Source organism: Sesamum indicum, linkage group LG5 (assembly GCF_026168435.1).
Source record: "Sesamum indicum cultivar Baizhima isolate 11 linkage group LG5, ASM2616843v1, whole genome shotgun sequence".
In the NCBI taxonomy this organism is placed as follows: Eukaryota; Viridiplantae; Streptophyta; class Magnoliopsida; order Lamiales; family Pedaliaceae; genus Sesamum; species Sesamum indicum.
In genome coordinates, this window is record NC_142661.1 from 16,629,098 (window position 1) to 16,644,236 (window position 15,139).

At 35.9% G+C, this 15,139-nt stretch overlaps 2 protein-coding genes across 4 annotated transcripts; one reads left to right on the plus strand and one right to left on the minus strand.

The window, feature by feature from the left end:
- Positions 1-1,610: 1,610 nt before the first annotated feature.
- On the minus strand, positions 1,611-8,022 carry LOC105161903 (alpha/beta hydrolase domain-containing protein WAV2). 2 transcript variants are annotated; one of them, XM_088880874.1, is made up of 10 exons: positions 7,554-8,022; positions 6,289-6,324; positions 6,077-6,155; positions 5,780-5,834; positions 5,524-5,640; positions 4,129-4,290; positions 3,248-3,377; positions 2,915-3,022; positions 2,711-2,811; positions 1,611-2,206 (listed from the first exon to the last, which is right to left on the minus strand). In XM_088880874.1, exons 1-9 carry the CDS (start codon positions 7,789-7,791, stop codon positions 2,765-2,767), a joined length of 972 nt encoding a protein of 323 aa, XP_088737000.1. In that variant the 5' UTR covers positions 7,792-8,022; the 3' UTR covers positions 1,611-2,206; positions 2,711-2,764. The 2 variants fall into 2 exon arrangements, with proteins under 2 accessions (XP_088737000.1, XP_011078059.1); XM_011079757.3 differs by lacking the exons at positions 1,611-2,206; positions 2,711-2,811; positions 2,915-3,022 and having other exon boundaries at positions 3,235-3,424; positions 7,554-8,015.
- A 1,099-nt stretch (positions 8,023-9,121) lies between these two features.
- LOC105161904 (protein Brevis radix-like 4) lies at positions 9,122-14,492 on the plus strand. 2 transcript variants are annotated; one of them, XM_011079758.3, is made up of 5 exons: positions 9,122-9,533; positions 9,636-9,843; positions 9,951-10,348; positions 13,256-13,786; positions 14,042-14,492. In XM_011079758.3, exons 2-5 carry the CDS (start codon positions 9,715-9,717, stop codon positions 14,118-14,120), a joined length of 1,137 nt encoding a protein of 378 aa, XP_011078060.1. In that variant the 5' UTR covers positions 9,122-9,533; positions 9,636-9,714; the 3' UTR covers positions 14,121-14,492. The 2 variants fall into 2 exon arrangements, with proteins under 2 accessions (XP_011078060.1, XP_011078062.1); XM_011079760.3 differs by having other exon boundaries at positions 9,122-9,364.
- The last annotated feature ends 647 nt before the right edge of the window (positions 14,493-15,139 follow it).

Genomic DNA, 15,139 nt, shown 5'->3' on the forward strand with positions numbered 1-15,139 from the left:
GGAGATGACGACGTCATTAAAGACGTTTGTAGAAAGGCACTATTGATCGAGGAAAGTTTCAAAGAGGTTCTTGTTGCGGAAGCACGAGAAGAGAAGTGCATCAATTGTTGCAAGAATCTTGGCTTCCCTATGATGCTTACATGACGGGGTAGTGCATCTTCTCTAGAGGGAGCTCTTGTTGCCGATGCACGTGAGAAGGTTGCATGAGCAACAACATGAATCTTGGCATCATGAAGAATGCTTGCACGATGGCCTAATATGTCTTCTCAGGAAAGAGACCTTGAGGGATGGCGAAATCCTCCATGTACCTCTTCGATGATGAGATGACGATCCGAAACATGTTCAAGTATAGCCAATAGCTAATGAATCCATATCAAAACCTATAGTGTTAAAGTTTGGCGGAAGTGGGCCCAAGCAACAAGTCAAGCTCAATAGCTAATGGATCCATATCAAAACCTATAGTGTTAAAGTTTGACGGTAGTGGTCCCAAGCCACAAAGCTTAATAGCTAATGGATCCATATCATAACCTATAATGTTAAAGTTTGACGAAAGTGGGCCCAAGCCACAAGTCAAAACCTACTTGTGCTTATGACCATAAATTAGGTTCTCCACCACACAACAAAAGGAGATGATGCAACACAAGTCATTAATACAACAAATAAGATACAACAAATCAAAAGACTAAAATCCAAAATTCTTTGTCACAACGAAGCACAACAACTGTAGAGGTTTTACGTCTTCCTCGACATTATATTTTCAAGCCTTGATATCAAATTTCAAGGTGACACTTGGTTTGCTTTATAAATTCGATAAAAAATTACACATCCACATCCAAACACAAATTTCAAACCCTTGAATCGATATTTAAAGTGTTCAATTGAAAATTATTAGTCTACAAAGATTATATTCACTTTCATTTTAAATTAATAAAACTCTTGCCCCTATATTTTTCTTGTCTTGTAATTACTTTTTACAAACACAAATTTTTGTGTTAACACCTATAACCTCCTTAAAGTTACCTAAAAAGAATAAGTAGAGTAGACTACTATTTCTAAATCCTCAACACATTCAATGAATTTGATAAAATTATTGCATAACACCTACTCTATAAAATTTTATCCTATAAAAAATATGTTCGAAGAATTATAGATTCTAATAAAACATATTTTGTTTTGGTATTTTCTTCACTCTCCTTTCCTCTGCTTCCACTCCATCAGAAAGAGCATCTTGACAAACTTTGTAATTTATATTTTCCACCACTTCACCAACAAGATTTGCTCCAGTCGAGCTTGATGCTCCCGAAGACCCCGAAGGGGCCATCATCATCTTTCTTCCATCTCCGAAAGTGAGGATGAACCTCACAACACAAGAAAACCAGTTGAAATTTAAGTCACAAGCATAATATCCGAGATATCAAGCCAAAATAAATGTAGTGTTAACTGAAGATATGTTGATAGTATAGTAGGTGTTGGACCTAAAACCATCTCGATATGTTTATTTGAATGAGTTTAGTTTGCTCCTATATCACATTCACATTTTCCTCTTTCTATGTTTCCACATTTTGTTGGAATTCGTCCCCTGGAACTACAGAAGAATTGGAAGATCAAAATGTTAAACAAGAGAGTCAATACTAAACAATCAAGAAATAACACACTGAAAAAATGGCAAGAACGCAACCCTATTGCATTCTCCATCACCATCTCTGCATTTGTGGTCTGTGTATAATTGGTTGCTAACTAAATGCTTTCAAGACCCGCCTCAAACAATCAAAAGGGATGACGTAACTGAATACCCTGACTTGAACTACAACTATTAAAATCACGGTGGGTTCTTGCTCGTATTATATTCCGATGTAGTATCTTAGGTCCTGAATAAAGAAAGGAGGAGTGATGCAAGTTGTTGATTCCAATTCCCAGCGTAAACATGAGATTCTTCCTCCAATTTTCGATTCATACAATACAATCAGTCTGCTGGGATATGGTGTCGTATGTCGTATGTTGCTATCATCCGATATATATATATATATATACCGAAAATCATCTTCTGAAATTTGAACCAGAATACGGCCCAGAAGAAAATCTCAAGCATGGCAGTTGCTGACAATCACAAAAACCTTTTCAGCACAGCAACAGCTGCTGAATTCCAAGGATGCTGAAACATTAAGTCTTAAATTCCAGATCCCAGCAGATCACCTCGGCTCGGAATCTGAGAAATGAAATAACAATGTGAAGAGATTAATACAATTGATGTTGGCCGGTCTACAGCTTTTTACCTTCACGTAGAAGACCAGAAAAATAACATCATAAACATACATAGGTAAAGACATGGGGAGACAATGGAAACAAATGTTAAGACCGACCCAAGCAGAAAACCTAGATGACTATTAGCACCTAGAGTTTCGAAAAATCTTGAAAAGAATTAGGGCATGTAAATATGGGTTTTAATAACCTCCTAGTTGGCAGGCGGCGACAACAGATAAAACATAGGTAATTATTAGGCCAAGTAAATAAGGAAATGGAAAAGCCATTAACAGCAGACACGTATTGCTGGCCCTGAAGATAAAAAATAAAAGCAATAAATAAATATATTCATTTAAGAGTCACAACAAAAGCATGAAAAAATATTTAAGCAATAGAAGATATCAATATCGTACAATCCTTCAATATAATTCAACAGAACAGAAGTAGATTTAACAGGATATATTATTACCAGAAACATGCAAAAGGCTCATATCTCCAACTAACAGTTCAGCTGCAAGATGGGTTATTTTTCTACTTCTGTGGAATAATTTCTTTGAATGCTTTGGAAACCTAATGTGGCAAATTCAGTCACCAAAATATTTTTGGGCTGAAAACGGCATATTGCAAGACACAGGAATTTGTTAGTTTGGAACATAATAAACTCGAAACTTACCAACTCTAGAAGGGCCGCTATCCTTCTTATCTGGAACAGTTTTTTCCAAGAACTCCTGAATTGCTCTCCAATAGCGATCACTATCAGCCAACCATGTATCCATATGCTTACCGAACCTCGGCTTTGAGGAACTCCAGCCGTGTGATTTCCCCTATCTGGATCTCTTTTTGAAAGGTTACTTCAAGCCTCCTCTCCTTATTCGAGAATTCTCCCGTCGATAGTCACTATCCCTTCGATAACTATCACCTCCGTGAAGGAGTGAGTCTGTCCTGGCCTATATTCACTAGTGGGATGACCAGAAAGAGTCTTCGTCTCCGTTGTCACTGGTCTTATGTCCCGTAGGGAATTCTACAAATAAGCACTGCTGATTGTGTGCAGCTGCTTTAACATATAACATTTCCATGTGCGATGGGGGAACAACCTCATCTTGTAGTCCAGAGAGGAAAAGGATTGGTTGTTTGATCTGCAGTTCAGAACATCAAATATAAAGAAATGCGCCTAGCTGGAAAGCTGAAAAACAACATAATGATTAGTAAAAATACAAAACCTATGTCGCACAAATAAGAAAATAGCAGAAAGCCAGATAGACCACTTTCAACTACCTTGTAGCAAAAATGGAAACATCATAAAAAAACTTGTGCAATCTGACATTGAAAAGAAGAATATATTTTGAAAAACAGAGGATAAAATCAATTGCATCAAAATGGGTTCACAATTCAATGAAATATACACACGTAAAACTATTGGTTACTAGTCCAATCAGAGCAACCACTGCTCAATCAGTATGATAACAGAAAGCTATTCAGGCATCCATATGCACAGATGTTAAACTGGATAAACAGAAATCTAAGGTTTATGAATCTTATGTATTACAATCTACAGGAAATTTCACCCACCAAGGACTCAAAAAGACAAAACATATTTTCCTAGACATGAATGAAAGACCAAATATTAGTATATCTTTAAAGTAATCATATATAATGTAACTTATCATGTTGATAATTTTGTAATTTACTAAGTTTGTCTTTGTTCACAAAACTTCTATTCAACCTTCATTTTGTTGGACCCCCTTTTAAGCCCAATTTGAAGATTAACAAGCTGAGCCTGTGAGCTTTTAAGCCATACAGAGCTGATTGACAGCATACTTTTGTCAAGAAGCACCAGAAACGTAGCATAACTGCATATGAAGAGATCTCATTAACAAGTAACCTCACCTCACCAATGACATCGATGGTGCTCCATGGAGAACGAACTAGAAGATTGAGGACTCTGAGACCCTTTGAGCTACTTCCGATAAACCACTTCAGAAATGGGAATACAACTCCAGCCATGTCCAGGATGGATGTGAAAGTGTTTTCCAATATTAATGCAGCCACCTGCATAACCAAAAAACAGCAAGGTTTCTGTGAGGTAAGGTTGGTATACCCCTAAACAATATCAGCTGAAACACCAGAAACACAGAGTTAGGTTAAATGGGAGACAGAGGAGTGGAAAGCTAAATTACACAGTAAGCCATGGCTAGCAGCTCGCACCAGAAAATTAATGTGGGTAATGAAAGATTCAAGAAAATAAATTATGCTGGAGATTCTTCTATGACATAATGCTTTCGTCGATTTGCTTCTATCTCGCAAAGGAAAGCTCTCTCTTCTACCTTCTCATTTTCTTCCTCTTTCATTTTTTTCCCTGTGATTTACTCTTTAGTATTCCGACAAACTCTTTTTCCATCTATTAACTACTTAGCCCATCCTTTTCATATGCCAAATTAAATCAACCCCAAGTTTATTGTTCACAGATGCCATTCACAATCAGATACAATAAGCAGCCAGAATTGCTGCGATTAACATGCAATAAGAAACAGTATACCGGCACATCAGCCATTATACTTTCCAATTACATCTTTTAACAAGACTTTACTATATCATAATTTGGTTGACAAAGAATAAGTTGGCAAAGCAGCGCTGAAGCCAAAGAAGGCAAAGGAAAACAAATGACCAGATAATAATGCTACATAGGCCAGGGAACTCAGAACAAAAACAGATATTTAGGGGAAGAAAACTGGAAACATAAATGTAAGCTCAATAGGCAAACGAGAAAACCAAAGACCAAACACAGTATTCCAATTAATGAAGTTTAGATTATGTTGGTCAATTATATCCATTTCATGATTCTGCGGAAGTTGTGCACCCTTTCTGCTCCACCACCACAGTTTTTGGTAAGTTTGTTCTTGGATTCCAATCATGCATGCTTCCAGCATACTATAGTAAGGATAGTTGAAGTATGCTACTATTATTAAGATAGATAATATACCCTCTGTCGAATATAGAGGGTCTCTTGCATTGAAAAAGAATTGACAGCTGTATATAAGATCGTTCTGGCAGTATGTGTACTCTAAAGAAAATCAACCAGCAGGTTTTTATGTGAATAATGGGAAACATCTAACTTGAAGTACAATTTTCATAGAGAATCAGTGAATATGCAATGAATATGGAAAATAACACCATGCAGAACAAGAAGGCGGATATGGGGCTGTCAATATTTCCAACCTCATTCACAAGGGAAAAACAAAAGAAAACAAGCAAGCAAAGAACAATGGTTCTCAGCGGCATAACCTTGTCCGGGTTGTTTCTGGTAATCATAGCACCAACAGCTCCCCCAAGCGACCTTCCAAAGACTACAATTCTGGAAGTGTCAATGTCTGTCCTCTGAACCAGATGATCCAATGCAGCCTACTCAACAGGGGCATGGCACGAATTAGAATAGGATGTCCAGTTATGAAGAATGCAAACGCACTAAAAGGAATGATAGCATTGACTGGGAGATGATAAAATGTTATGATAAAAACAACATGAAAATCAGAAGGCAAACCTGAGCATCCAATGTAATACCATGTTGCGAAGGAAATCCTGCACTAGCTCCATAACTGAGTATCCCAAAGCAGAAAATAAGCTAATTCAGTTAGATAGTAGCATATATATGTCACATCTAGTACAAATACACCAAAAAGAACCATAAGCAAAGGAGCATGGAAAGAACAACAAAAGAAAAGGAGGAGCTTTCCAAGACGATGTCACTGGTCAAGCCTTTTAAACTGGTGACTTTGATGAACGCTTAAAGAGGAAAACAAAATGTCTGAGGCGAGCTGCAGATGAGTAAATTGCTTACCCTCTATAAGAAAGCATGAAAACATTGCATTGCAGACTCTGTAACATATAAAAAACCATTTCAATGCGATGAGCGATGTCTGTCATGACTAGTCAAGGCCTAGAACAGATGTATGTCTAATTAGGAAAAGAAAATGACGAAACAATTTTCCATATAATGTATTGTTTAACAAGTAATTGCCATCTTCAAACAATAGAATAGTGAAAGGATACTTCCTGCATTTTCCTGGAAAAAGAGAACAGTTGGACCTGCAAAACACATGACAGAAGGTCTTATGGTTAGTGGGTTCAAATATCAATAACTACTCTATACAAACCATAGCCAAATAGTATGACCTTCATCATGGAATGACTCCCTTTAACAACTATTACAAATTATTCGAAATTATGGAACAAACAATAAAAGCTGATTCACCAAAGCAAGTATCCATACGTCAATATTCAAAACCACGCATAGATTTTACACAGGCCACTAACATTCTGCTTATATCAGCAACACCTACAACTACCAGATGCAGTGTTCAGCAGTTGAGTAAAAGTATAGTTTAGTATTATTTTACCCCCACACTAATGGTAACTTTTACAATAAACATCACAAATTCTACAACTAAGACTGCAATTAGCTTAACATAATAATATAGCGAAAATCCAATATGTTCACATAAAGAATTAGCCTACAAAAAATAGAAAACACGAAAACTTTAAGCAGACCAACTCAGTCAAACTAAACAATGAACATGAACAGTCTAAATTCTGAAATTTCAACATAAACCAATATCTTAAACAAATTTGCTCAGAAAAAGAAGCCAGTAGGAAGTATCTCAGATAGAAACTTACACTAAAATCTAAAGCACTATATGCTCATTAAGGGTTTTAAAGTTCTATACTTTCTCACAATTAGTTCTAACTAATTCCAACTCCATGAACTTAAACAATTTGCTCCTATTTAAATTAATTTTTAACCTTCAATCCAAGCTTCAAACTAAAGCCAGTATCTCGTATCAAAATCAACTAGCAGCACTAACTCTGTAGAACATAGTATAGCAACATAAATCAATATCACAAACAAATTCCAACAAAGATCAACATGGTTGGAGTTATCAAATCAAACTGACACTGCATTGGAGACCGCTACTTATTTACTTGGAGCCTTAGAAGCTTATTATTTCTCAAAATTAGTTCCCACTAATCCAATTCTATCAACTTATACTTTTGCTCATATTTAAATTAGTTTACCCTACACTCAAATCAAAATCCATGAGCAGCACCCTAACTCCACAAGATAACTCCCATTACATAAACCAAATTTATAAAAAAAAAAAGAGAAAAAAAAAATTCTCCTAATCGAACTAACACAACCCTAAACAATCAACTGACCAAATTATCAGCAAAAAAGCAGATTCACCTTAATTTACACATATCAAATCACACCAAAACGATAACACAAGCACGAAAGTCCAGAAACAAAGAGAGTGCACCTCTAAAATCGGGGAAGGGCTTGATGAACCAGGAGTGGAGGCGGACGTCATCGGAGGATGTAAGCCAGACGTCCTCGTATAGGAGGCGAAAGCGGGCAGGGTTTATAGGGTAGGATCTAGAGAGTCCAGGCAAGACAGGCACGTACACGAGCTTCTCCTGAAAAGTAACCAGCAATGCCATACCCGCCATCACAATTCCGCCAACTCCATAGAGCAACGCGCTCACGTAAGACACCATGACTGACGCCCTTCGTCCCTCTCTCTCTCTCTCTCTCTCTACTTTCTCTCTCTATATAGCCGGGTGTATGTACGTGTAGCATGTAGAATCTTGGGTTCTCTCCGATTGAAACAGCTGCCCTACTGCTTCCGGAGAGAACATCAGGAGAGTATAATGGCGACCTGGAAGTTGACTATTTTCCTTTTCATTTTTCCGGGTTTGTGGGGGGTGAGGTGAAACGACAGTGTTCCGTAGGAATCGTGAGTTGCCATTTCCATTTCTTTTACAATTTTATTTAACTTCCTAAATTAAGCTTAATTATATAAATATCTCATATTTTTTTAAGAATTACGAGTACATCCTTAAAAAAAAAAAAGTTACTCATAAATATCTTAAACCTAATTTTAAGATGTCAATATAATTTATCTTTTCATTTCCGATACAATAGATACTAATTAATTTAAATAAAAGTTAATTTATTTGACCCAAAATAATAACAAAAAAACTAAGATTTAATATTACTTTGTATAATATGAAATTATTTAATATTTTTAAAAGCATTATAGTTTTTTTATTTTGAAGAGTCAATATAAATTTTTTTGTAATTATATAAAAAAATTTAAATTATTGGGATTTTTTTTTAGTGTTAATATCATTTGCCTTTATAAATAATTAATCACGCTTGTATATTTTACGAAGATTAAATACGAGGTCGAAAATTAAATGAGATAATTATAATTCTGGTCCTCATACTTGACTACTTATTTAGATTTGATACTCATACTATCGCCCCTGACAATTTGTAAATTTAACGTGAAAAGACATCCGAAAAATAGATTGAGAATGCCAAAAAGAACAACTAAGATTACCTCATTGGTCAATGTGGAAATGGAACAAAGTAGTTGAGTTTATGTTATTGTTAATGGATGTTTAATTTTGCCCTCCATTTAATATTTATATGTAATGTACTTGTGGAGTGAAATTAATATTATTATTTTTTCTTCTTATAAATATAAAATTATTACATAAAAATATTAAATGAAGGACAAAATTGAATATTTATATAATTTTTTGCCAAGTTTAGTATTTTTTTCGTCTAAATTCTGACGAGAAGGATGTCAATATGAACAATGAATTTTTGAAAAAAGTGTAAGTGTAATTTTAGAACTTATTTGAGGAAAAATAATTTTATATTTATGGAAAGAGTTTGAGTGTAATTAATCCTTAAAAATATAAAAAGAGATAAAAAGATATTTTTGTGCAAAAACAATAATCCTAACTTTGGAACTAAAAATTAAAAAAAGAAGTTTGGCAAAGTAAAAGATTAAAAAGAAAAGAAGGGCTAAAAAGCAAAGGGCAGAGGCCCAAAGCAACCAAATTTCAAGTTGAAGTTCACCCTCCTCAAAGCAACCAGACTAAGTCTGTCAACTTCCTTCTTCACCAAGTACTCCATTTTCCACTCTTCTTCTTCGTCTTCTTCAGTCCCTCTATAGATCCTTCCCGTCAACTCCGAAAGCTCGGTTCTCTGTTTACACCCGTAAATTTTCTGTTGGGAGATAATTGAAGAAAAGAGAGAAAGCAAGTACTCATACTTGTAAGACATTGTTCCACTCATGCCTGTGAAGTGTATAATTAATATGAACAGGAATCTCTCTGATGGCGCAATTTAAGGGGGGGCATTAAAATTGCCTGATCGCCACCCTGCTCAGCTCATAACCCTCTTCCCTTGAGTCTAAAACTCTCCTTTTCCATTTGATTCTGAGGTCCCATCTTATTTGTTCTTTGAATTTGTACAGAATTTATGAGTTGTAATTGCCTGTTTATGCATAAATTGATCTGGGTTTTTCCTGGTTTTGATGTTGCAGGGTGTTTTTTGCGATTCATTTGTAGAGATATACGCACATCTCTCTCTGTGTGTATATATATACACTTGTGGAAACGAAAATGCTTACATGCATAGCACGTTCGAAGCAACCGAGCGAGGACTCATCGTCGATCGATCATCTGCCTCCAGAAAAATTCAACTCCAATGGCACTCCTACTAAACAAGCCATTAAAACGCTCTCCTCTCAGGTTATTCAATCATCGGATCCTCGATTTCCATTAACTTTTCTTTGTTTTTTTTTGGGTGGAGTGTTGTTATCATTCATTCTGAAAATGTTGTTTGAGAATTTTCCTAGATCAAGGATATGGCATTGAAGGCGTCGGGTGCGTACCGCCACTGCGCGCCGTGCGCGAACCAGCCGGCTGCTCAGCAGCGGAGGAGCGGGAGCTACGACGCTGGCGAGTCCGACGCCGCGTTGGCTTTAGACAAATTCCGTTGGTCTTACCGGCGGACAGGGAGCTCAAGCTCAAACTCGAGCTCGACAGCGGGGAGGAGGGAGCTGGAGGCGAGGCTGAAGGGGATTTCCAGCGGGGAAGGTACGCCGGCGTCGGCGAGTGGACGGCGGGTCGACCCGGTTGTGTTCGTGGAAGAGAGCGAGCCAAAGGAGTGGGTGGCTCAGGTCGAGCCTGGCGTGTTAATTACCTTTGTGTCCTTGCCGCGTGGGGGCAATGATCTTAAGCGGATTAGATTCAGGTACTGTTTTGGTAATTTCAACCATTCTTTTGGTGGGGTTTTGATTACTTGAAAAGATTAATTGTGTTTGTGTGTGAACTTTGTTTTGTTTGATCGTCATTTCTTGAATTTTGTAGAGTAGTCCATAAATGTGAGGGTCACTTTGCTTGATTTGTTAACTTAGAGAGCTAGGCCAAGACAAGAAATACAATATTTAAACTGGGAATCCCATTTCTTCAGTTTGTTTCTTTTGACAAAATAGAAATAATTACAGATTGTTCCACATTCATCATTTTTTAAATACTTTGCAAATGAGATTTTAGTTTCTCAAGCCATCTCTGATATTCTAAGTGAAAGTAGAATGTAGTCGGTTCCAGTCGAATTCCTCCACAAGTGCTTCAAACTCGTCATGTTAAGAAAATTGGTCGGTCATCGTCATAGTATAATAACACTTATAATGTAATGGGTTGAATATTAGATATCTTTTCATCACTTAGATTAATTAAACGATGACATTAAGTTTCAATCATAATTTTTAGTGTATTATATAGATATCAACTGACCCTTTTCTTTTTGCGTCTAAAACTCAAAGTTGAACCAAAATAGATGCATATAAATCAGATGGATTATTAAATTGTTAGTGGGAGTCTACGATTTAGCATAATTGGCAATCATGATTAGTACTTAGGGGTTGACTAATTTTGTTCTGTGGTTCTAATTATACTGATGGAGGATCAATTGGCTTAGAGTGCTTTATGGCCAACAGAGGGCCTTCAGATGTTCCACAACAGTAGTTGGATACAGTAGTTAGTTATATGGTTAATACGTACTTCACTTCTTAAAAAAATAAGGGGTACGTGACCATGATTCATATGCCACTGCATAAAACATTGAGTGTAGGATGAATTTGATTCCTATAAAGTTTTTTTTTCTTTTCCCCTAAAATCAATCTTGATTCATCAAGACAATTTAGTATTTGTCATTAAAATGTCTTGATGATGATTTAAAGGAACACCTTGTTACTTCCTTCTCACTTCTATTTCTCCAATAGGTAGAGCTTTTCACCTCATTGTGTATTTGATTTTAATTTTTTGTGGGACACGTCTCATTGTAGGATTTTAAATGCTGCTATGGATGATTGAAATCACTCTTCACACAGTAGTTTCAAGGATTAGTAAGTTTTATAAATTTAGTAATTTCAGAATCAGAAGTATTCCGAGGAAGCTTATCTGTTTACTTCCACAAAAAGTAACTTAAAAAAAATTCATGGAGAGATAGTGTATCTTGTCATTTTTTACTTCATAATTCTATATATATATATATATATATATATATCATCTCAGACAAATGGGATGTCATTAAAGGTTGTCAGCATATGTGTGGCTTCTTCATGGTATATATTCAACAACAAAGAAATATTGGATTGATGAATGTCTGCAAAGTCCATGCTTGAAAAAGGCTACTTTACTGTCATTACAAAACTGACACTGTCTTTGAAAGTAGAGTTATGCACCAATAGTGATGCAATTTGAAGTAAATTTAGGGGCTGTAGGCAAACAAACTGAATCTTTCACATTTGGTAGACCCTGTTTAAATGGAAAATTCAGCACATTTACCTGACAGTAATAATTCCCATCATCATGGAAAGGCCATGAGGAAAGAGAATTTACGACCTCTTTGTAAAAGTCCAGATGGACAAAACTCATAAAACGCTTTGGTGGGCCTGTTTTCATAGTGTTGGAAAAACTTTTACTGATTGTTGCTGCCTTGTCGGGAGATGCCGTTGCTTTCTTTTTCAATCTCCATCACGCCTATACTTTGATTTGTCATCTTGTGAACTGTTTTTGGTCAATGTTTTTGTGAGCCATCTAAGTGTAGAGAAGGGACGGACATACGCTACTGCTCCTACACTGGAGCGACGGCAAAAACTTCTTTTCTAGGTGAATTTTTAAGAAGATGAGGATATGGTAAGTTCTTGATAAGATGTTTTTCTTTCAGTCTGTTGAATGTATGTTGATGTACCACTTATCGTGCCGCCGTTGGCAGTTCATAATGATCCATCATGAAGTTTCTGATAACATATGATAAAAAGTTACTGGTAGAAGAGAAAGTTAAAACAGGAAGAACAGTAAATATGAGAATGGACTCAATTTGCTGTCCCTGCTTTATATTATTACCACATGCGTTTGAACAGGATTCCTTCTCATAATTTAGTTTTCGATTTGGTGTCCACATATCTCCATCTTTTGGATGGAACTGTGACTCATTATCCATTCCCGTGAGAAGATTTAATCATTTTGTTGTTTGCCTTGCTGGCATATTTTGTGCACTATTATTTTGGAGAATTGGATGCCCTCTAAGCAAAGTCAAACGTGAACGAGTTATTGCATAAGATGGAGTCGGATCTTTGATTTCAGTCTCCTTGTACTATGCAACACTTGTGAACAACCTTGTGTAGGTCCAACTTTGTGGCTTGGCATAATATACAACAGTTCCATGAAATATAATTAAACATGATGCTTCATGCTTTGATTAGCTGGATTTACGCATTTAGGCTTTGACATTCAACTTATAGCACTAAAACTTTGTCATCAGTGTTTCGCTTCCTATTGTTATAAAACAAAAAGCATTTGTTGTAGAACTTTTTGCCTTACCGTTCACTAAAAAAACGAAAAAGAAAGAAAGAAAGAAAACGAACATGTAACCATCTTCCTTTAGTGTGCTGCACTGATAGAAATGTTGTCAATTAGACAAGTCACTGGATGAGGTTTTTCCTTGGTTACTTGGATCATATTATTTTCTTTGCAGTGTCTTGGGATCTTTCCTTACAGATGATTTTGGATCTCATTACTTCTCGATTCTCATACGTTAACTATTCTCAACCTGATGAGTTAAGCATTCTGATTAATATTGCTCTAATATCATTAGTCGGGACATGTTCAACAAATGGCAAGCTCAAAGGTGGTGGAGCGAAAACTGTGAAAAGGTGATGGAACTGTACAATGTGCAGAGGCTAGATCGCCAAGCTTTCCCTGTTCCTTCAGCTCCAAGATCTGAAGATGATAACAGTTCAAAGATGGAATCCATAGAGGACAGCCCCGTGACACCACCTCTGGGTCGAGAGCGACTACCTCGTACTCTATGTCGACCAACTGGAACTGGAATGGAGTACTCCTCATCAGATTCATTTGACCATCAATCAATGCATTCCCGGTCCAACTATGACTCTTGTGGTGTTGCCTCGACTCCAAAACTCTCTAGCACTAGCGGTGCTAAAACAGAAACGTCATCTATGGATGCCTCCATGAGGACTAGCTCCTCCAGAGACGCTGGAGATATATCCATCAGCAATGCCAGTGATTTGGAAACCGAATGGGTCGAGCAGGATGAACCCGGTGTGTACATTACCATCAGGGCTCTGGCAGACGGTAGACGAGAACTCAGACGCGTCAGATTCAGGTCAGTTTCAACACACCAGCTTATCTTTCAATCATAGTCACTTATATCGAAAATGCATTACTATACTGCAAACTTTGACATTAGATACGTTCTAAAACAACCATTCGATTTTGAGAACTTATACCGCAACACTTACCTCACAAACTCCTCCCTCAGACTGAACAGTTGGAGGAAATTAATCTGTAATGTAAAACAGTTACCACGTTTGTCTCAATAAGAAGTGTACTAAAACCTGAAGTTGAATCGGAATTTCAGCCGCGAGAAGTTCGGGGAGATGCATGCAAGAGTATGGTGGGAAGAGAATAGAGCAAGGATACATAAACAGTACTTGTGATTGGATTGAACAAAAGATGAGTACAGATGCTTTACTTTGATGATTGAGGAGGTTCTGCTGCTGCTACACCTAAGAGCTTGTGCTTGTGCTTGTGATGAGCTGCAGCCAGCATCTGTGTATTGATGCATACATGAAGAAAGGTCACTGCTTGTGGGCACTTGAGAGAGCCTTGTGTTTCTTGTTCCCTGTATTTGAATTTGATTACATATAAATTGTGTCATATTATGGGTATTTTCATTTCAATATATTATATAAATATGGAATCTTTTGGGGTATAAATTGTAATTTGAAGAGAATGCATTGGCCACTTTTTGCTGTTAAGAATTTTATTTAAGTTTCAGTAAATGTATAGGAAGAAGTATATTTTCTGTATGCTTGTATTATTATCTGATTTATGTGTGTAGTTTTATTTAATTAGTGATTGATATTTTAATGGAGTATTAAACTCTTCACATAAATGATATATTTATAACAGGGCAGAAAATGAAAAAAAATAGTATACTTGAATAGAAAAAAGAAAAAACAAAAAACAAAAAGGAAACGTTTTCTTTTTTCATTTAGTTCCCAAAAAAATACAACAAAAATGATTTTTACTTATTTTAAAAATATAATAGAAACTCAAGTCTTAAGAAAAATAATTATTAAATATAAATAAATGTCGTTTTAATTTAATAAATTTACTATGCTGCGACTGTTAATTATTTGTTAATTGGAAAAACTAACTTAATGTGTAATTAAGTAAACTGCAAAAATAACTTCCTCATTACAATTTCATTCAAATCACAACAATTTATTATGGTAATTTTATCAAGTGCTGCTATAATAATAAAAATATATTCTAATTATATTATATATAAATATATATATTATCACAAAGACATTATTGCAATTAAATACATAAAACCTTACTCCTTTCTTTTTTATTTTTTTATTTTTAAAAATACATTGTTTGACTGTAGTTTAAAATTGGAGAAAATTGCATTTTTTGTACTATAATTAGGTCCCTTACAGTATTAGTA